This window comes from Coenobita brevimanus, chromosome 84, assembly GCF_032717465.1.
Source record: "Coenobita brevimanus isolate Jiangsu-jjx chromosome 84, ASM3271746v2, whole genome shotgun sequence".
Lineage (NCBI taxonomy): Eukaryota > Metazoa > Arthropoda > Malacostraca > Decapoda > Coenobitidae > Coenobita > Coenobita brevimanus.
Window position 1 is genome coordinate 26957974 of NC_137037.1, and position 23990 is coordinate 26981963.

Consider the following 23990-nt stretch of genomic DNA (forward strand, 5'->3'; position numbering starts at 1 on the left):
TCGAGTTTATTCTTAATAGAACAATTTTAAAACATCTTTCCTATCGCAACCTTCTTTCTGATCGCCAGTATGGGATCCTCCAGGGACGCTCCACTGGCGATCTTCTCACCTACCTTTCAGGCTCATGGTCATCCTCATTTCGGGACTCTGGTGAAGGCTTTGCCATTGCACATGTCATCTCAAAGGCTTTCGATCAGGTCTGGCATAAATCTTTAATTTCCAAACTGCCCTCTAATGGTTTTTATCCTTTTATCTGTGCCTTCATATCTAGCTTCCTTTGTGGTCGTTCTATAGCTGCTGTTGTAGACGGCCACCGTTCTTCTCCTAGAACTATCAATACTGGTGTTCCTCAGGGCTCTCCTGTCACTAACTCTCTTCCTCTTATTCATCAGTGACCTTCTAAGCTGTACATCTAACGCTCATATCCTGATGACTCCACCCTTCACCTTTCCATTCGTTTCCTGCAGCACCCATCTCAGCAGTTACTTCAACAAACAAGGGATGAGGCAATGGCACACTTAATGTGTGACTTGGCTCATATCTCTGACTGTGCAAAAGTAATTTTGTTGTTTTTAACTCATCAAAAACGCAGTTCTTACATCTATCAACCTGACAACAATTTCTGCAGGAGCACCCTCTAAGGTTTAATAGTATTCAGCTTAATCCTGCTTCATCTTTAAATATTCTTGGTGTTTCATTCTCTCGGGATTTGTCTTGGAATGAAAATATTACCTGTCTTGTAAAATCTGCTTCCAAGAGATGGGGTGTGTTGGCCGACTCCATGCCTTCTTTACCCCAGCACAGTTGCTGACTTTATACACGTATTATATTAGCCCCTGTGTGGAGTACAACTCTCGTGTGTGGGAAGGCTCCCCTCACACAGCTGTTCTCAGCAAGGCGCAGTCAAAGGCTTTTTGTCACATTAACTCTCCTCCTCTTACTGGCTTCCTTCAACCTCTCTCTTTTCGCCGCACTGTTTCATCTTTATCTCTTTTCTGTTGCTACTTCAGTGGTCACTGCTCCTCTGAACTGTCTGCTTGCATCCTTCCACCACTACGACAGGCATCAAACTCTCATCCCTTTTCTGTCTAACTCTCTAATTCAAGAATTAACCATTACTCCCAGTCCTTCATATAATTTATGCAACAGGTCAACTCTGGAATTGTCTTCCTCTGTCTGTGTTTCCCACTGCCTATGATCTCCAGTCTTTCAAACGCAGTGTTTTCAGGCATCTCGAAATGTACGGATCTTGAATTTGCCCCTGTGTTATCTTTCTTTCTTTTTCTTGGAACAGTTTTTGAGTTGTTTGCCTTTGGCTCTTTCTTCCTTGCATAAAAAATTAAATAAATAATATGGAAGCTGGTGAAGAGAGCTAGAGCATGAAGAAGAGATGTTAGAGAGGAGAGATTAGATGATAAAGAAGAGATAAAAAATGGAGAAGAGGTAAGGCTGAGAGGAGAGGTAGAGGATGGAAATGAGAGACATGATATAGAGAAGAGAGACAGAAGATGAAGAAGAGAGGTAGAAGGTGGAGAAGAGAGAAAGAAGATTAAGAGAAGAGATGGAGATATGGCTTATTAGCACCTAATTCTGAGTGATGGTTGTGGTATACTGCTCACCTAATGCCACTGGAGGGGAGAGGGTGAAAGTAGCTGGTCACTCTTGCCCCAAATGTCTACACTACGTTGCCTACCCCTAGCCTGGTAAACTCTTTGATTGGGCAGTATTTGCTTGGATAATCATCACGGCGGTTTTAAAATGCTTTATTAATTATCCTATAAATATGCAGATACATTCTCACTTATTACAGCAAACAGTTTGTACCTTTACCCCAATATTTTATTTACTAACCTTCAAGGGATATCTATTTATCTCTCTATATAGCCAGACTGCTTAATCTAAAAGGGAGGTGGCTACAAACAAATCGTCTCCACATCACCTTGTCCTCTGCCGTCAAACTGCTCTCCCTCCATTTCACGTCACTCATTCATATACTTCATCCCATCCCTTCGCCTCATCATCAGTCTCCCTCTTTTTGTTTTTTGTTGTTTTTATTCCTTCCCCTACAGTTCATCCTTCACTGAAGGAACAGGGAGGGAACTGAGAGACATTCAAATAACCAGGCAGCTCAAGTGTCTGGTCATATCGGTGCTACACGTACCACATGAGGGGATCCCTAGCACAAAAGAGGATAAAGCAGTGATGGCAGAGGTGTGGTCAAGCCATGAATTTTTGTTCTTAACCGCATAGAAGCATTACCAGCTAAGTACACCAGGGCAGTACTTGTCAATGAGTGACTGGTAGTAGGTCTTAAGGGACTCGATGTCGGGAACCTTCTCTTTCTTGGTGTATAGGTCAAATTTGCTGCAAGGAGAAAGAGGTTTGTGTAGGTAGGAAATAAAGTTCATCATTATAATCTTCATTGTCATTATCATCATCATCATCATTGTTGGCAATGTCAGTCATCTACATAATCATCACGTCAGTCATTCAATCAGTCAGTCAATCAGTAAAATTAATCAGTGAACCAATTAGTCAAGCAGTTATCATATATCTATATCTATCTATCTATCTATCTATATATTGTTAGGTCCTCACCCCACACTGCCACAGGCTCCAACAGCAGTAGTACAGTACAGGAAGGACGTTGCCCAGTGAGTTGTTCTTCCTATGGTCAGCCTTTAGGTGCGCAGAACACAAAATCAGCTGAGGCGAAAACAAACAGTAGCTCCTTAAATTCACTGTCTTTATTTTCCAAGTAATTCCACTTAATGCTTTTCAACTTCACTATTCTCAGAAGCATTGGAGCTATACGCATTTTACTACTGCTATCACACTTAGTGCTAAACAACGCTTCACAGTTATTACACGTAATGCTTGATACTTCACTATTTTCTCAAGTACCAATGATATACAAACTTCAGTAACCCGTCACTGTTTACCACTGTTTTCACAAGTACCAAAAATATACAATCTTCACTGACACTGACACTGCACTACAAAACCGACTGCACTTCACACAAACTGACCTGAAACCCGACTAAACTTGTAATAATCTCTACCCCATCTTATATAAGCTTGCATTACTCCCGAAACTTCGTGTTTACTCTCGACAGGCAACAGTTGCCAACTCGGAAGCACCCCAAAACATGCCAGTGTTGTCTTACAATATATAACACTCAAAATCATTTACCATACGAACTTAAACTACATAATTTAACAAGTAATCACTTAGAACATTATGAAGGAAAAAGAGCACATAAAGAAATGTATATCTTACGAAATAACTATGCTCACAAACAGCAGGCAAACTGGCAGCTTTGACACGTACTGATTCCCGAACTTCGGTACGAGAAACATCTCGAAGACACGAGACTACCTAACTGGCAAATCCCCTTTCATGACACTACCCCCTCCCTAGTTCTTTGTCGTTCCGACAAAACTACGCAGTATATACAAACATAAACCTTAATCCTACTGAAATATCTAACTATACACAATATAATCCTTCAACTTGTCAGGTATTCTTCTTCGCTGCTTCTGACGATGTCCTTGCTCCTGCACACAGTCCACTCCTCCAGGAAGGTCTTGGTCCTCTTCTTGATGCACTTGTTCTCTTGTGGAACTGTCACCATCCCCTTGCACTTCATCTCCTTGGTCCTCCTCAACATCTTCAGCAGCTGGTGAGCACAATTTCACGGAGACGTCCCAGCTGCACTTTCCTGGCCCATGGTACTGCCACAGACGGTTCACGTGTACCACCTTTGGGCGAGACTTCTTGTCCCCCCTAATCCTTATGTTACGTCTGATAGGCGGTCCAACACAGTGTACGGCCCGTCCCATGAGCTCTGCAACTTTGGTGACTGTCCCTTCTTTCGCTGAGGATTGTATAACCAAACTTGGTCACCATCCTTGAAGCTCACTTCACTTGCCTTGTCATCATACTTGCACTTCATCACCTCTCCTGAAAACTTGAGGGCCCCTCGCACTTGTTGATGTACCTCAGCCATCCTTTCCTGAAGGTGCTTCGCATACCTGGTGGTGTCTGTAGGTAGCTCTTCACCAGGTGGTCTTCTCATTAACAGATCAATGGGTAAGCTTAACTAGTGGCCCAACATCAGTTTTGCCGGAGTGTAACCGATATGCCATAAGCAGGGCAGGTAATTTCTGGTCCCCTTCTGTTTGTCCATCTATGCAGTACATGGCCAGTTCTTGTCTAGGGCCCAATTGAATGTCTCCACCATCTCATCTGACTGTGGCCTTAGTGCGATCATCCTGGTCTTCTTGAGCCACAGTAACTTGCAGCACTCATGAAACACAGAAGACTCAAAGTTTCTACTCTGGTCTGAATGTAGCTCTTGTGGCATCCCCAAACGACTGAAAAACTGATCAACCAACACCTGAGCAACAGTCGCAGCCTCTTGATCGGGGATGGTATAGGCTTCTGGCCACTTTGTGAAGTAGTCCATGGCATCACATAAATACTGGTTTCCTCTCTCAGTAAGTGGCAGAGGTCCAGCAATGTCCACTGCAACTCTTTCCATCGGTGCACCCACTTGGTACAGCTGGAGAGGGGCACCACCACGTTTCTTGGGTCCCTTCTTGGCACAGCACACATCACAGGCCCGACACCACTCTTCAACATCCTCACGCATGCCAATCCAGTAGAACCTCATTCGCAGCCAGTTTAGAGTTTTCTTCACTCCCAGGTGCCCGCTAGTGATCTGGTTATGGGACTCATCTAAGATCTCAGACCTCATTTTCTTCAGAACCACATGTTGCTAATGGTTCCTGAGGCCATCAGGTGTCTCCCACTGACGCTCCAGTAGCCCATTGTTCAAACGTAGAAGGTCTCACTGACTCCAGTAGCTCTTGGTCGCTGAGTTTAACCTGGAAACTTCTTCCCAAGATGTCGTACTGTACTCTGCTGCAGCCACTCTAGCACTTGTTGAAAATCTGCATCCTCCATCTGCATCCTCTTCAGGTCTTCATCTGATGCTGGCCCTGTCATTGCAGTACGACTGCATTTTTTATCATGATTTTCCTTTTTACTACACTGCCGGCACTCTGTATCACAAGGCCGACGACTCAGGCTGTCAGCATTGCCATGTACCCGCGCTTCCCGAGCCAGCGTGCCAGCTGTCCTTCTGGATTTTTTAGCTTTTTCAGCCACTTGAGTGCTGCATGGTTTGTCCTGATGATGAAGTTTGACCCATACAGGTAGGGATGGAAGAAATCAAGGCTCTTCATCACTGCTAAGAGCTCCGTACGGGTCACACAGTAGTTCCGCTCCGGTGGGCTGAGCTTCTTGCTGTAATACGCAACCACATACTCCTTGTCATCCTTCTTCTGTGACAGGACTCCACCAGTACCATGGTCACTAGCGTCACAGGCCAAGATAAATGGCTGATTCTGGTCTGGGCATGGCAATACTGTAGAGCTTGCCAATGCATGCTTGAGTTCGTCGAAGGCTTTCTGAGTCTCTGCTGTCCATGCTAACAACTGCCTTTCTCCCAGCAACTTGTGAAGAGGTGCAGCTATCGTTGCAAAGCCTTTGACGAAACGCCGATAGTAGGTGCACAAGCCCAGGAAACTCCGTAGCTCTCTTACACAAGTAGGAACTGGCCAGTTTTCCATAGCTGCCACCTTCTCTGGGTCAGTACGGACGCCGCTTTCACCTACAATGTCTCCCAGGTCCTTTACATCCTTCTGAAACAAGTAGCATTTCTTGGGGTTCAGCTTGAGGTCCGCTGGGCGGATCCTGTTCAACACCGACAACCCCTCCAGTTCCTGATCGAAAGTCTGTCCAAACACAGTTACATCGTCCAGATAGATCAAAGCCATCTGCCAGTTTAGGCCTTCAAGTATGCGGTCCATGAGGCGTTCAAAAGTAGCTGGGGCATTGCATAGGTCAAATGGCATCACTTTAAGCTGCCATAAACCCCACCCATATGAAAAGTTTGTCTTCTCTTTGTCCTTCTCTGCAACCTTGTCCTGGTGGTATCCTGCCTTCATGTCTAGCTTGGAGAACCACTTAGCACCTGACAGAGCATCTAGGGTGTCATCAATTCTTGGCAAGGGGTATGCATCCTTCACTGTCACTGCATTCAGGGCTCAATAGTCTATACAGCACCTTACTGAGCCATCCTTTTTCCTCACCAGAACCACTGCTGATGCCCAAAGATTACTTGACTTTTCTATTATTCCTTGACTATGGAGATTCTCCATCACATTCTCCATTTCTTGCTGTTGGGCTGGTGCCATCCTCTGTGCTGGCTGTTTAATTGGGAGGTGATCCCCGGTGTCTATACTATGCTCCATCAGATCAGTAAACCCCAGGTCTAGGTCTCCCATGGAAAATACATCAGCATATTCCGTCAGCAGCTGCCTCAACTTTAACACTTGTGAACCATCCAGGCATTGACAACTCCTTGAGAAGAGGTCTTGTAGGTGGTGTGGCACGTACCCGCCTTCCTTGACTATGCTCCTTTTACAGGCCTTCCTCCGATGCGACTCAGGGTCCACAGCCTGGCATAGTCTCACAATTTCTCCCTCGTTGATCTTCTGTGGCTCATGGAAGAAATTGGCCACCACAAATGGCACTTCATCTGCACCTGTCTCCACAGCGTTCTCCTCACCATCACCCCGGCCTTCGTCATGCACCATACATCAGGCTCCATTACTCCTATTCAGCTGTCAAAAGAGCCACTCACCTTACACTGGAGCAACAGTTTTGATTTTGGGGGTATTATTGTAGTACAGAGCGCCCTCAACTCGTCACCAGAACTGGTACATTTCACTGCTGTGATGGGAACCGACCTTCCTCGAACCATCATCTTCATGGAGCAGAAGTCCAGCTCACATCCCATGGACATAAGGTAGTCCAGACCCAGAAAGCAAGGATCCTCCATGTCAGCCACGTAGACTGGTAGAGTAGCCTCTTGCCCTGCCACGTCAATCCGGACATCCAGGGGTCTCCTCAGTTCATCACAGTGCCCAGTTACGCCACACAGTTGTTCTGATGACTCGGGCAGATACCGATGATGTAACATGTCAGACCTTACAAAGGTCTGCTCTGAGGCCGAATCAATCACCAGGGAACACTTCTTTTCGTCTACCTTTCTGTCTGTTCACACAGTATCGATTGCTGTCCTCTTGCATTTTCTCGGTGGTGAGGCTACTTAGGAAGAGCAGGTCTAGCATACCCTGTACTGTTCCAGCTAATGTCAGGCAACTTTATTTACCTACGAATGAGTTGTAGATGTCTGGGGGTGATAATACTGTCACTATTAATTCAGGGCAATGATAATATTCTACCCCAGAGAATGCCAGATGATTTCAGCTGACAGTGAGTTCAGGATCCTACGAGTGTCGTGGATGAACTGTACCCATATGCTCTAACTTGGCCTAGAACTGCCATCTTTCCATCTTGCATAGTGAGTCTTGAATACTCAGTTGCAACAAGAGATTAACAGTACTTTACAATGCTGATCATGAAAGAGTGCTTTTGGAAAGATTTAAAGCCATAGTATTATCTTATTCTGTCTTTGAGGTAACTGGAATAGTAAACAAAAGGACAAAAATCTAGGGCAAGCTATGGTGAAAGAACTATAGCACCATATACTGGCAATAATCTGTTGTTACAACTCAGCAGGATATGTAATCATTCTGTAGAGGGGGCTGCCTTCATATGGTGGCTGACTAGTTATTCAAATGTCCCTCAACTCCCTCCATATCCCCCAAAAGAGGATGGTGGACTACCGGAGGGGGGGGGGGGCAGCTTTGCCCTGCAGTCCACCATGTTAACATTTCAGATGAAACTTTGGCTACAACTAATAGTACTACTACAGTTCATTATTTAGGGTGGAGAGATGGCACTTTTAAGCCAAGGTAAATTGAAGAGTATATGTAAGGTGGATGAGCTGAATTATGAATTAAGACAACTCACTTGAACTCTCTGATCCACGGCAACATCTCCAAGTCACGGTTGTCACAGAGGTGCATGTAGTCCTTACCAGTGTGCCATGGGTAGAAGGAGTGGAACCTGAGAATGAGTGAGAGAAAAATGAAACACCCGTATATTACACTCTCGAGTCTTGTGGGTTGTGGGGATATCTCAGTCTGCCGATGTGAGTAGCACAGATATTTTGGCTGCTTCGTGGAATTACTAATCAACCATGCAGTCAGTAAGCATAACAAAGCACACACAAAAGCCTGAGAATATTGGAAGTACAAAGTGATGAAGGTTGGACACTGATAAATCAGATTGAGATGTCCCCATTACAGATGGGAATTGAGGCGTGTAACTGAATCTGGAGGGTAGGACTCAGGAGTAAGAGCAGTGGAAATGGGACTATTGAGGAATGTGGATGAAGTGTAGAGAGTGAATAAAAATAATAATGTGATTTGCGAAAGATGTGGAGCAAGTAGTTCAGGTGATAACAGGGTTGGAGAGGGAGAGTGCTTATATGGTATGATCATATGCAAAAAAATAGATGTAATAACGTGTGGTAATTCTTGTGGTCCAAGACTTATCAGAAATGTGAACCAAGTGGACCGTTAGCTTAAGTTACCCATCTCCCAAAGTCCATCATCCTCTTCTCATGAGATAGGGGAGTAGTTGAGGGACACGTGTATAACAGTTACTACTTGAAGGCATCCTTTCCCTTCACCAGATAGTGTGTTGAAAAGAGTATCCAGTATGTGAGTGAGGCTGAAGGTTGGAGGAGGTGTGGTAGGCCAAGAAGAAGTTGGACAGATATGGTAAATGTGTGTGTGGGGAAGAGATGTATGGAGGGTAGTGAGGCAGTGGAACTGAGAGGGGATCAAGCTAATTGGAATAATTGTCTAAGTAGTGCATGATAAGGGTTTGGCAGACCCCCTTTTTTTTAACTTGAAAGTTGTTGGACTGACGGTTCCTGGCAAGTGTATGTGAAATGCTGTGGTGGATGGGGACAGTCATCATCCACTCACTTGATACTGTGCTACGCTTGAGTAACTCTACACCGCGACAAACCAAATTGTTTCTTGCAACCCAGGAAACCATTTACTGTGTTGGGTGGTAACCAGTTAATGCCTGATAGTTCAGTGGGTCAAGACACTCCTGTCAGATGTGGCATGTAAAGATTTACTCTGAAGAGATGGTTGGGGTTTTTTGCTCACATAATGCAACTCGGGGGCGAGTGAAGTTGGTCACCTTCACATTAAATGTAAGACTGAGTAGTCTAATCCCTGTCCCATACTCTCCTAATAGAGGAAAAACGACTTGATGATTAATAAACATATACTGTAGACAGATTATGAAGTGCATTTGTAAAGATAAACACCAACAAATATTTGCAGATGGTTAGGCCTTAGAGGTCGGGCTAGGATTCTGTAAGCTTAATAATGTGTGATAATCTACGACTCATGGACTCAAATCCTTTTTGAGTCAAAACCTGTTGAAGATCACCAGGCATCTGGTCACCACCACCACCACCACCACCACCTTTTTTTTCTTTTAATGCAAGAAAGAAGGAACCAAAGGCCAGGAGCCCGCAAACTGTTCCTTCCAAGAAAAAATAAAAACAATATAAAGAGAGACAAATTCAAGATCCGTTCATTTCGAGATGCCTGGACACATTGCATTTGAAAGACTGGAGATCATAGGAAGTAGGAAATACAGACAGAAGAAGACAGTTCCAGAGTTCACTTGTTGCATAAATGAATGACAGGGAGTTCCGTTTAACTCTTGCATTAGAGAGATGGACAGAAAAGGGATGAGAATTTGTTGTTAGACGGGTGCTACGCACCCGTCGCAGAGGTAGAGGGATGTAAGTAGACAGTTCGGAGGAGCAGTGACCATTGAAGTAGCGATAGAAAAGAGATAAAGATGCAACAGTGCAGCAAAGAGACAGAGGTTGAAGGGAGCCAGTAAGAGGAGGAGAGCTGATGAGACGAAAAGCCTTTGACTCCACCCTGATGAGAAGAGCTGTATGTAAGGAGCCTCTCCACACATGAGAGTTGTGCTTCAAACAGGGGTGAATAAAACCTGTGTATAAATTCAACAACTGTCCAGGGGTAAAGAAGGTATGGAGTCGACTTAGCACACCTAATCTCTTGGAAGCAAATTTTACAAGAGATGCAATATGATTTTTCCAAGATAAGTCCCGAGTGAATGAATCCCCAAGCATGTTCAAGGATAATGCAGGATTGAGCTGGATATTATTAAACCTTAGAGGGTACTCCTGTGGAAGACTGTGCCGGGTTGATAGGTGTAAAAACTGAGTCTTTGATGCATTAAAAACAACAAGATTAATATTACCCGAGTCAGAGGTATGAGCCAAGTCAGACATTAGGTGTGGCATAGCCTCATCCCTTGTTTGCTGAAGTAACTGCTGAGATGGACGTTGCGGGAACCGAATGGAAAGTTGAAAGGTGTAATCATCAGTGAACAAGTGGATAAGGTTAGATGTACAGCTTAGAACGTCATTGATGAATAAAAGGAAGAGAGTTGGTGATAGGACAGAGCCCTGAGGAACACCACTGTTGATAGATGTAGAAGAACGATGGCCGTCTACAACAGCAGCTATAGAACGACCAGAAAGGAAGCTGTAGATCAAGGCACAAATGGAAGGACAGAAACCATAAGAGGGCAGTTTGGAAATTCAAGATTTATGCCAGACTCGATCGAAAGCCTTTGAGATGTCAAATGCAATGGCAAATCTTTCGCCAAAGCCTGAAAGGAGGATCAGCAAGTGTCTGAAAGGTGAGAAGATCGTCAGTGTAGCATCCCTGACAGAACCCATACTGACGATTAGAAAGAAAGTTGTGATAGGAAAGATGCTTTAAAATTTTTCTATTAACAACTGACTCAAAAACTTTTGAAACACAGGATGTTAATGCAATTGGACGATAGTTAGAGGGTTGGGAACGGTCACCCTTCTTTGGGCCTGGCTGAATGAGAGCAAACTTCCAGCAAGAAGGAAAGGTACACTCGTGATCACTAATCTCTGACCAGAGAGTTAGCCAAAGTCGTGGCCAGGCGTACGCCACACAGTCAGACACACTCCTCCATCGTTCCAGAAAGGTTTAGTGCTTCAATGAACAATTTTCTAAGTATCAATGAAGCACTTTTGTTTCATATATTATATTACTTTCTCAAGTAATATATGCATGGTAAGAAATAGACAAATTTGGTCATTGCTGTTATTTTTAGTTTATAATGAGTGCGTGATATTTGAATATCATACTGTGTTTTATTAATCTGTTTATTATTTAATTGACCTATTTCTTGAGGCGAGCCTTTAACCAAGCTGTTGGCAGGTGATAGCAGAGAAACATCCACGATATCCACAACAGCCGGCATTCACACTACATATTCTAAGTAAGAATGCTTTATAATGCCTATATCATTGACAAAAATTTATTATTATTACTACTTTGAACTGAATGTTTTTCTCTAGAGATAACAGGCCCGTTGTCCATAGATACAAATAAGCCTAGATGCCATATGACACTGCTTTAGATGCGTCTGCGCGGCCGCCATCTTGGAACGGTCGAGGCAGACGATGTCGTGTTCCTGACGATGATCATAGCTGACCAGTATTTACCTAGAAATGCAACAGCACTGTGCTGTTTTTGGGTGTAGAAAGCGTCAGAATATATCTATGGTGACACCGATAGCATGAGCGGCTCAACTGTCGGGTTATGCAAAACGTCCCTCAGTTGCTTCTCTATCCTCCGAAAGGATGATGGTGGACAACAACAGCCACCACCTTAACAACCACCACCACAGCCACCACCACCACCACCATCACCCCACCACCACCACCACAACAACAACAATCACTACCACCAGCTCCACATCCACCACCACAACCACCACCACCACCACAACATCAACAACATCCACATCCACCACCATAACAACAATCACCACCAAAACAACAATCACCACCACAACAACAACAACCACATCACAAAAACAACCACCACCATCACAACAACACCCATCACTATCACCACAACCACCAGCACATCAACCAACATCATCACAACAATGACCACCACCACAACAATAACCAATAAAAACAACACCACCACCTTAACAACCACCATCACTACAACAACCATAACTACAACAAAAACCACCACCACAACAACAGCCACCACAACAACAACAGTCACCACCACCACCACCATCACAACAACCACCACAGTAATAATCACCACCATAACAATAACCACTACCACAACAATAACCACCACAACAATAACCACCACCACAACAACCACAAAAACAACCACCACCATCACAACAACCACCATCACTATAAAACCCACCACCACAACAACCACCATCACAACAACAACCACATCAATAATCACCACAGCAACAACCCAACAACAATCACTACAACAATAACCACCACCACAACAACAACCACCATCTGAAAAAAATCGCCACAATAACAACAACAACCACAACTAGAATCACCACAACAGTAACCACCACCACAACAACAACCATCACCACAACAAGCACCATCACAACAACAACAACCACAATAACCACCACAGCAAAAACCACAACATCAATCACCACAATAATAACCACCACTACAACAACCACCACCATCACAACAACATCCACCACCACAACAATCACCACCACAACAATCACCACCACAACAACAACAGCTACCACCAGTGCAACCACAACAGCAACAACGACAACAACCACAAAAAACATCACCACAACAACCAAAACCACCACTACAATCATCACCACAACCACCACCACCACAACAACAACAGCAACAACTATAACCACCATCACAACAATGACCACCACAACCACCACCACCACAACAACCACCACCACAAAAACTACAGCATCCACCACCACCAGCACCACAACCACCACCACAACAACAACAACCACAATCACCACCACAACAGCCACCATTATAGCCACCATCACAACCACCACCACCAAAATAACAACCACCACCACTACAACAACCACCACTAACACAACAACAACCACAATTAACACGACAACCACCACCACCACCAACACAATAACCACCACCACCACCAACACAATAACCACCACCACCACCACCACCACAACAACAACAACAACCACAACAACAACAACCACCACCACCAGCACCACCACCATAACAACAACAACAACAAGCACAACAACAACAACCACCAACACCACAACAACCACCACCACCACAACAACAACCACCACTAACACAACAACAACCACAATTAACACAACAACAACCACAATTAACACGAAAACCACCACCAACACCAACACAATAACCACCACCACAACAACAACAACAACAAAAACCACCATCACCACCAACACAACAAAAACAATCACCACCACCATCACCACAGCAAGTCACCACTACCACTACAATAATTACCATCATCACCACCACAACAATAACCACCACCACAACAACAACATTCATTTTCATAGTCTGAATTCGCTCTAAAAAAAAAAGCCCCACTATTACGTGCTTGGCCGCTCCAACATGGCGGCTGCAAAGACGCATAGCCGCTGTACTGAAGAATGGGCTATGCGGCATCAAAATTTTTATTTATATCTGCCATCCAGTGGGAATGGTTGCCCTATTCCTACACGACGTGTTAGCTGCATGCCCCCTCTGGTCAAAATGTGTGCCAGTTAATGCCGCTAATTCATAAATAATCATTACTGTATATAATTATGATGTCAGTACCCACAGGTAGTGGCCCATGTTTTTTTACGTCTTGGAAATTCTAAATTGCAGACTGATTGAAGAAATGTCGGCCCCTGTCAATAAACACAGATTATTATATGACAGGGGAGAAACCATAAGAATATGGTAATACCAATGATATGAGTAGTACGCTTCAGATCACCTGGTTACAGTTCTTTGCCCCGCCCACTAGTGCGGAGGCTGTGTTCGAATGCGTGGCTTGTGTGTGGTCATAACACTGCCCGCCATGCGTCCCTGATCAGAGATTAGTAATCATGAGTGTACAAGTTGACAGACAAAAGCGAAAAAGTTTACCTAGGCAGGGTGTAAGCACTGAAGCACAGTTCTTGACAACAGGAGGGACTCCATCAGGCCGATATGTCTTATCAGTATTAATGCCAGTGATGGCAGAAAATACATCAGCTGAAGAAATTTTAACCCTTTGAGATTCCGAAGACGCGATTTCGAGTCATCGTAAATCCAACCTTTGAGATTCTGATGACTCGAATTCGAGTCATATGAAACAACATTTGTTTTTTTGCATGTTTTCCATATCCTATCCTGGCATGTTCTACATACGCTATCCCGTTTATCCTTTTCCAACTATTTGGTTTTACACTGACAAGTACATCAGACAGTTATGCATAATAAATTCGCTTTTACTATGAATAATATCAGTATTACCTGCATGGATATTTGCCTGTGTGACAGCGAGAGCTTTCGCTCTTCTCTGTGAAAACTAATGTAAGTTGTCATAACCTATATATCACTGGAAAGGTAATTTACTGAAGATTGACATGGTGCAATCAAAATTCATGTAACTCTAATACTTATTTTTTTTTACAAATATTTTTCTACAGAAGGGTGTGCAATTATTTCCTATTTGGCTAACTTCTACTAGTCGTATTGGCCTTTTAGCTACCGTATTTGCCTTCTTCAGCCATAATATGATGAAGAGCAGCTATTCAGCTTTAAAATGGCACCACATTCATTAGTCTACCTTAAAAAGTTAGTGTACAGTGGCCGATTAAGTACAAATATCGCTGCACGATGGTGCACTATGTGTGCGCCAGGCTTAATCTGGCATAAACACAATCGGTGGAGGACTGAAAATCTCAAGGGGTTAATGTCAGCCATGAGAGGAAGTCTGAGGGGGGAAGTGATGGAGGAACAGCACCGGAATCATCTAAGGTGGAATGGAAGGAGAGAGCCTGAGTGAAGAGATCTGCTTTATTGGTAGAAAAAATAGCTACAGAGCCATCAGAGTAGAAAAGAGGAGGGAAGGATGATGAGGTAAAGTTGTTAGAGAGGTTCTTGGCAAGGTGCCAAAAGGAACGGGAAGAATTCGAGTTGGAGAGTTGAGAGCACTTAGTACAGGTGAAATTGAGGCCGTGCGTGCGAGTTTCTACCATGTGAAATTTTTTATAAAAAGCCAGAAATCGCGTTTAAAGTTTGCGAATATTGAAACGATCACAACTCGGTTGTTTTTAAAGCTAGAGACTTCATTCAAAGACCATAATGAAGGGTATAGTATGCCAAATATGCCCATGTTGTTAGCCACTGAAAATAATATACGCAAATATAGGAAATTATAGTTTTTTTTTTTCGAAATGCTGAAATCGGCGATTTTTAGTATAAAATTTCAACGAAGTATAACTCCGTTATTAATAATCCTGGAGACTCCATTAAAAAATTGTAGTAAAGAGGAGAGGATGCAGATTAAGAATATAAAAACAGATTTAGGATAAACCAATTAGAGTAAGAGAAAACACCTGTTTTCCTAGTGCTACAGAATATTCACTCAAAGTTCATGATCACAAAACCATTCAGTACATAGTTGTTAATGGACATAAAGAGATCAAATATGCACTAGGGGGTGGTGATAATGCACTAGGCCACCACGTGCATTATCACCACACCCAGTGCCCTCAGGTAGTGCCACACATCCAACATTATCACCAGCGTCATCACTATCATCACAACAACCCCATCACTTTCACCACGACGAACTATGGCACCAGGAGCCATATCACTGTCGCCAGCAGCCTCACATAACAGCACACTAGCTGCACCATTATCACCATCATCACTATGACTATCACTGCTCTCCAAAGCAGCCACACTGACACTATGTGCTATATCCATAAGACCAAGGCGAGCTTTGTGGGTGTAAAAAACAGCCACTTTAAAAGACTTGGAGCCTTCAGCAGGACCACTCTCTTGCACCCCTGAAGGCCCAGCGATAGGGTCATCAACATACTCACTATCAGAAGACATTAAGAGCACAATGAACACACACACACACACACACACACACACACACACACACACGCACAAAAGGAAAAATGTAGCTTTTGTACGCGGAGAATGACACATGAGGCAAAACTGGGTCTTCGCAGTACCGCCAACAGCATGCCCTGGAAACGCTGAAAATCGCAATGTAGCCCTATCATTAGCATAAGAGTTTCTGGGTTAATGAGAAACAATATTGACCTTATTTACCATGTCAGAGCATTTGCAAAATTTACTTAATAATCTGGCACATAAATTAAAATTATATTCATAACAATTGTTAGATGCTGACAATAGCTAACAGTGTATAGCAAGTGGATTGGCAGTGACTTACCCTGTTGGTGTCGCTTGGCACAAATTCGCACAAATCGATTTCAGTGTTGTATTTTGGAGGACTTTCAACCTTACGTCTAGTTCAAAATTGTAGCAAGCGACATGCCTGGGATATAAAGAAGGGTCAAAATAGTGATATAACATGAAAACACGTGATCGGCTTGGGTGGCGCTTGGTACAAACTCGCATGTGCGGCCTCAATTGTTTTTAGCAGTGTGAAGAACAGACTTAGCACGATTCTGGGCAGAAACATAAACAAGATGTGATTCAGGGGTGGGTTGGCTCTGGTACCTTTTAAAGGGCCTTTCCTTGCTGCAGACAGCATTAGAACAAGTGCAATTAAACCAAGGCTTTCTTGCATTAGTCAAAGGATATGAGAAAGTAACGTATGCTTCCATGCCTGAGAGAATAACTCTGTAATGCGCAGATGGTTCCCGACCATGAAAGCAAAAATCATTCCATGGAAAATCAAAGAAGTACTGTCTGACGGCCTCCCAATCTGCAGCTCCAAAGTGCCACAGACGACGTTTCTTTGGAGGGTCCACAGGCTGTACTGGAGTGATAGGACAGGTTAACCCACCTCGTGCCAGTGCCGTTTTAAAACGGTCTCGATTTCAAAAATTCATTGTGACAACAAATTTTCAAGCTAGGCGGGCAAAAATTGGTGTGCTTGTAGGGCAACCGTTCCTCTATCTGCCCTCAGGTGGCCTGACCCATACACCCATGGGCTCCCGCCTCACTCTCGCTCTGCCTCACTCTGCTTGTGTCAGTCATACAGTGCAGTGATGTCTCGCTGTGGTCTCTCTGGTGAGGAGATTCAGGACCTTGTGAGGGTTTCCTACACTGGGGAAAGTGATCTGGAGGATGATGACATGCAGGATAAGGACTACATCCAGCCTGAGGAGGAAAGTAGTAGCGATGACGAAATTCCCTCACCTAGAAAATCCAGGTATCTGGGCTACACTAGGGCAACCTGTGGTAGGAGGCCACCTGCGCGTCATCACCTTTCACATCACGATGATGATGAGGAAAGGGAGGAGAAAGGTAGTCCTGCAGTTGAGGGGTGGTTGGGGAGGCAAAGAATTTCACCACGTGGGGAGGAAAGTGTGAGGAGGAAGCGTGGAAGATTTGGGAAAGTTCCATTGTTGGGGGAGAGTGACTCATCTCACCCACACTCTCCCTTGCTTCCCCATGACAGCTCAGCCCAGCACCTCAGGACAAAGTCCTCCCGCCTTCCCCACACCCAGCACCTCATGTGAAACTCTTCTCCCATTCCCCACACTTCCCCATGCTTCCGAGGAACATGGAGGCAATGATGATGAGGGGGAGGAAACAACATGGGAGTGGGAGGACGGTAGTGACTTTGTCCCCCACATTCACCTGTTCACCCATGAAAATGAGGCCAGGTGCAGTGTCCCTGAACTTCACCATACCTCCAGTAGGCTTGACTTTTTCAGGAACTACTTTCCTGTGGAGTTTGTTCTGAAGATTGCGGCCCTGACCAACACCTTTGCTGCATTTGAACATGGGGGAACAACACAGACACGACACAGCTGATTGTTTGAACCTGATGTGACCCTGGGTGAAAAGTATGTGTTCCTAGTACTTGTGCTTTTGATGGGGATATTGAAAAAAAATCAGCTTCCCTTGTATTGGACTGTGGATCCAATAATGGTGACACCATATTTTGGTAAGGTGATGGATGGAATCGTTTTCAGTACATCCTGAGCTGCCTTCAGTTTTTTGACACCCTTGACCCTGCTAACGCAAACAACACGGACAGGATGAGGAGGATACATCTGGTTTTTGATCACCTCCGAGAAAAATTCTGTACCTCCTTCTCTCTGTACCGAGACCTCGTCATAGACGAGAGTCTAGTGCTATGGAGAGGAAATATTGCTTTTCGTCAGTATATCCCCAGCCAAAGACACAGGTTTGGCTTCAAAATCTTCGTGATGTGCGACTGTAAGACTGGGTATGTGCAGGACATAGTCCTGTACACAGGTGTTCAGATGGACATCAGAGAAGATAGAAGTTTGGGACTCTCAGGGGCTGTGGTAAAAACGATGATCAAGGAATACCTTCATCGTGGGCACGTCTTATACCTCGATAATTGGTACACAAGCCCCCTTCTCGCCAGGTACCTTCACCTGCACGAAACTGGTCTGTGCAGCACTGTAAAGAAGAACTGTCGGCACATGTTGAAGGTGGGGAGGAAGCTTCAGAAAAATGAGGGTTTTCTTTACAAAGCACATAATATCCTCGCAACAGCATGGCACCACAACCGCGAAGTATTCCTCCTCTTGTCTGTTCATCAGCCCCTTGTACATCACGCAGACAGTATAGATTACAGGGCAGAAGGGCAGCGCCACATCTGGAAACCAGAACCTGTCTTGGCGTACAACGTGAATATGCAACAGGTGGATCAATCAGAAGCCATGATTTCCAGCGTTGACTGTGCCAGGCCCACGATAAAGTGGTATAAAAAATTATTCTTCCATCTCCTCGGCATCACCATCCTCAACGCTCACTATCTCCATGTACAGACCACTGGCATCCAAGAGACATTCAAGGGCTATATTCGCGAGCTGATGTGGCAGATAGTGGGGAATATGGGGAAGATAGAAGTGTTGCTTGCCACTGCCACACCTCTCTGCCTCACCTCTACACACTTCCCCAAAATCGTCCCTCCAAGTGCAACACGTCAGAATCCCCAGCGGAGGTGTCACGTGTGTGCAAACAGTACTGTAAGGCCACGTACTCAGAGGAAGGACTCAAGGTATATGTGTGCCGAGTGTGATGTAGGACTGTGCATATACCCATGCTTCAAGGAGTACTACACTCTTTCTAACTATTGAGAAACAATAATGTGGTAATGACGAGCGATAAAAAGACGCTCAAAAAGTGTTGTAAATACGAAAAAAGATGCTCAGGAAGTGCAATTATAAGTACTGCATACAGTGATGACATGTAAATATTTTCTCGTAAGTGTAAGGACTGAACGTTGTGGAGTAAAGTTTTAAGTATGTTCTCGTAAGTGTTAGACGATATATTCACAGTGAGAGAATTAAAAATACTCTGGTAATGTCTGTATACTGAAGGCATGTTGTAAATAATTTACTGTAAGTGAAAGGGCTGTACATTGTGAAGTCAAGTTATGCATATTTTCTTGTAACTGCAAGACAATGCATTCACAGTGATACGTATACAGTAGTGTTGCATGAGTAAGTGATTTTTTTCCCCAAAAAACACAATTTCTTTATGAAATAATAAGATTTTTTTTTTGTGGGTGAGAAGTGGACAGAAAAGTGTTAAGACCATTCCTATACCTTCCCTGAGTCACATTGGCGAGAATACCTGAGTCTACCTTGCAGAGAAAATGGGTTTTCTCTCATCGCTGCTGGGGATTCCCCTCCCGCTCATACCTGCGGGCGGCCAGAGAGACTACGAAAAATGCACTTCAAGCCTCCGGTGAGTTTTTTTTTATGGTCATATTCGTTTTTTCACATCAAAATCTATCGTTTTAGCAAAAAAAAAAAAAAAAAAAATTGGCCGGCAGGGGGGTGACACTTAGGGCTGGGAGTGGCCGGCACGTGTAGGGTTAAGGTGATAAGGTTGTGATCGGAGGAGCCCAATGGAGAGGAGAGATTAACAGTGTAAGCAAAAGGATTAGTTGTAAGGAATAGGTCAAGTATGTTGGAGCTCTCTCCAAGTCGGTCTGGGATATGGTTAGGGTGCTGTACAAGCTGCTCTAGGTCATTAAAGATAGAAAAGATGTTAGCTTCTTCACCAGGTGGATCAGTGAAAGGAGAGGAGAGCCAAAGGTGATGGTGAATATTGAAATCTCCTAAAATGGAGATTTCAGAGAAAGGAGAAATGAATAGAATGTGTTCCATTGTAGAAGTAATATAGTTGAAGAATTTTTGATAATCAGTAGAATCAGGGGAAAAGTAAACAGCACAGATATATTTAGTCAGAGAATGACATAAAAGCCAAAGCCAGAGAGTAGAGAATTCAAATGAATCAAGTTCAGAAACACGAGAGCAAGATAAATCGTTGTGTACATATACACAACATCCATCTTTGGCTTTGAAATGGGTATAGAGAAAGTAGGAGGAAACAGAAAAGGGTTTGCTATCAGTTGCCTCAGACAGCTGAGTCTCTGTCAATAAAAGACGGTGAGGTTTAGTGGAGGAGAGGTGGTGTTCGACAGAGAGAAAGATAGAGGAAAGGCCAAGAATGTTGCAGAAATGAAGAAGAAATGAGTCAGACAGTGGTTCCAGGCATCTATATGAGTTGTCACCGGGAGAGGGGCTGTACCATACTAACCTAACAATGTACATAGCCTCCTCTGGCAGTGAACATTTGTTGTGCTTCAGGACTTGGTACATGTACTCGTCGTGACCCCAGGAGACGAACACATTCCTCAGACCGCAGTTGGGTTCATACATTCCATACTTGGTGCTGGAAGTATGACAGGTGAGTGTTAGGGAAGTGTCCATACTTGGTGCTGGAATTAGGAGAGCTGGATGTTAGGGAAATGGTATGTTGTTTGAGAGGACGCAAGTTCAGTCCCAGAGCACTTGTCTAGAGGAATATATCTGTTCAACAACTGTCAATTAATCTCTCTCTCTTTCTCTCTCTCTCTCTCTCTCTCTCTTTGTATCTACTTATCTGTATATTATATAACTCTACAGTATACAAGACTAACAGTCTTCATGCCATATTTGAACTAGGGATTATTGAGGTCTGGATTGTTGGAAATGCTGTATATCTAATAATCTGTCTATTTATCCATCCATCTGTCTAGCTATTCGTCTACATCAATCTAGGTCTCTCCATATCCATTTTTATCTCTTCCTTTCCCTGCCTTACTTGAACTTAGGGTTTTTAAGGTCTGGATTGTTGTGGAAGGTAGAGTCACGGTAGACAATGGATGACGGGAATGCACACCCAACCACAAAGGTGTCCCCAACTGTAGACCACTGGGGTTCCCCGTAGAATGTCATCACCTGGAATAGAGGCGATGGTCAAAAGGTTAAGGAAGTTGTTTGGAACCGTTAGAGAAGTTGTTTGCTGTCAGAAAAGACTGGACATTGATTTCAGGCTGTGGCAGGAAATAGTTCAATTCACTGAACTGTGTGTATGGATGAGAGAGAAGGAAGAGGGAGAGAGGTGTCTGACACTGAGACAGGGGTATGTCAGGATAAAGTAGACTGAAGTCGTTTGCCGTGGCCATTTCCCATTCGGGGGTTCTCATGAGAGGGCAAAAGATCGGATATTATGATGATGATGATGATGATGTCCCCAGCAGCAAATCAGTGTGGCATCCCATGGAAAGCCATTCAACTGGCAGGGATAGAGATGTTGATCATGTGAAGAGAGAAGTTGTTTGCTGTCTTAAAAATGTGGGTTGGATTCCAGGCCGAATCAAGGAACAGTCTGGTTGTGTATTTGATAATATTATCATGCTTAAACGTTATTTTACATTAATTCATTCACAATTCATCATCCAGTAATTTTACCCCCATCAGGAATGTAGGGGCATGTGGGTAGGCTACTTATTCGTGACACTTAAGGCAAGGATGCCTAACCTGATTCGCTTCAGAGTTAAATTGTGTGACCAGTACACCCCCAACGCTTCAGCTGTAAATCCTTGAGGACCTCATCCAACTGGAGCATCTTATCCCACTTGACCACCAGGCATCACAGAACATAATCGTACCTTGTCTAAGTCGTGGATAAGGCCTGTAAGATGCAGCCAGTCCTTCTCGGGGTGTGCCTCTCGTAGTTTTTCGGCTGTTTGGAAGGCGTGGATGATATTTGGTACTTTAACATCGGGGTCACTTTCATCCACAAGGTCGTTCAGCTTTACCAATGCGTCCATGATGGTGGATTTGAACTTGTTGAACTGGCCCCATTCCTTGTGCTGTGGGGGAAAGGGGAACAGGGAGTGGGGATTAGTGAAGGAGGGAAAGATAAGAAAAGAGAGGTGAGGGAGGGAGAGCGAGAGAGAAACAGTGAGAAGAGAGGAAGGAAAGGAGTTGAAAAGACAGGAGAGAGAGAGAGAGAGAGAGAGAGAGAGAGAGAGAGAGAGAGAGAGAGAGAGAGAGAGAGAGAGAGAGAGCAGAGTGAAGGGAAGGGAAGGAGGTGGGAAAGAAAGACAGGAGAGAGGGAGAAGGGTGGGAAAGGAGATGGGAGAGAGGAGAGAGGGTTAGGGTAGAGATCCATACTCTAAAGGTATTCTTCTGCCCACTTTTTTCTGTGCGTACTACACACACATACACCGCTCACTGGCTCAGTGGAAACGTTCTCGTCTGCCATCTGGTAAACGGGAGTTTGCGCCTCGTCCAGGTTGCAAAATGTTTCGCTGACGAAGTGGGTGGTTACTGTCCTCCTTGAGCAAAGGGATGGGTGTGTGCAGGTGTGAAGGTCACAGCCTTGCCATTAGATCGGACTATAGTTCTCAGCTCTGTTCTGGGAGGATAAAAGCGGACGATCACTCCTATCATGTGATCCTGACCCACTCGGTGAATTACACACACACACACACACACACACACACACACACACACACACACACACACACACACACACACACACACACACACACACACACACATACACACTAGCATGTTATTCTAGGGGGAGCTTTGGACTTAAAAACTGAATGGTCCTCCTGTAGCAATAGTTAAATAGTTCTTGTGTTGTCCCTAGGCATTCATTTAATTACCTTCTTCTGCACATATTCCACGCATTGATGGGTGTGCATGTTGAGGTAGGTCTGCTTTACCGTGTCCATCCACTGGTTGGTCAAATCGGTCTCAAAGTTACGAAAGTTCCAGCCGGATTTCTTGATTGCCTCCTCCGGCCTGAACACCAGCGACGGGTCGATCAGAAGAACTTTTCCTCCTTCCTTACCACCTCCTCCCCCTGTCTTTCTCTCCATCGGCTCCTGAGAGTGGAGGAAAGATAGATGTGTAGATGGTGGAAAATAATTACCCATTTTATGACTGGGAAAACTCTAGTATTTTAGTATTCTGTGGACTTTAACTCCATCCTTATTTCCTCTTGATGCCTTTTCCATCGTGTCCTAAAGATGAAGGGAATCTATCTATCTATCTATCTATATCTATCTATCTATAGATAGATAGATAGATAGATAGAGATAGATAGATAGATATATAGATATAGATAGATAGATATATAGATATAGATAGATAGATAGATAGATAGATTCACTTCATCTTTAGGACGCGATGGAAAAGGCATCAAGAGGAAATAAGGATGGAGTTAAAGTCCACAGAATACTAAAATACTAGAGTTTTCCCAGTCATAAAATGGATAATATATATATGTGTGTGTGTGTGTGTGTGTGTGTGTACAGGGTGCCCAGTGAAACGTGTGTCAGACTCAAAGAAGTTATTCTTGGATTAATTGTGAGTAAGAAATGCTATATCAGCGTGGATCCACTTCTTAGTTGTTACAGAGCTTCAATTACTGGTGACCTTAAGGGCGAAGAATGATCTTCAAATTTCACCCATAAGGCCATCAGCAACTCGACCTGTCTACAACGGCTGAAAATGGACTGGTTGACTGTCGTGTACAAGTTAC

General features: G+C 44.1%; 1 protein-coding gene across 1 annotated transcript in view; it reads right to left on the bottom strand.

Moving 5' to 3' along the window:
- Positions 1–2255: 2255 nt before the first annotated feature.
- The window catches only part of LOC145410108 (inositol oxygenase-like), a 38623-nt gene continuing 16888 nt past the window's right edge, over positions 2256–23990 (bottom strand). Inside the window, exons 3-8 of the mRNA XM_080280310.1 lie at positions 23110–23331; positions 22102–22305; positions 21252–21388; positions 20706–20840; positions 7949–8044; positions 2256–2364 (exon numbers count right to left, since the gene is read on the bottom strand). Coding sequence (XP_080136436.1) covers positions 2256–2364; positions 7949–8044; positions 20706–20840; positions 21252–21388; positions 22102–22305; positions 23110–23331 — 903 coding nt within the window. The remainder of the gene's footprint in view (positions 2365–7948; positions 8045–20705; positions 20841–21251; positions 21389–22101; positions 22306–23109; positions 23332–23990) is intronic.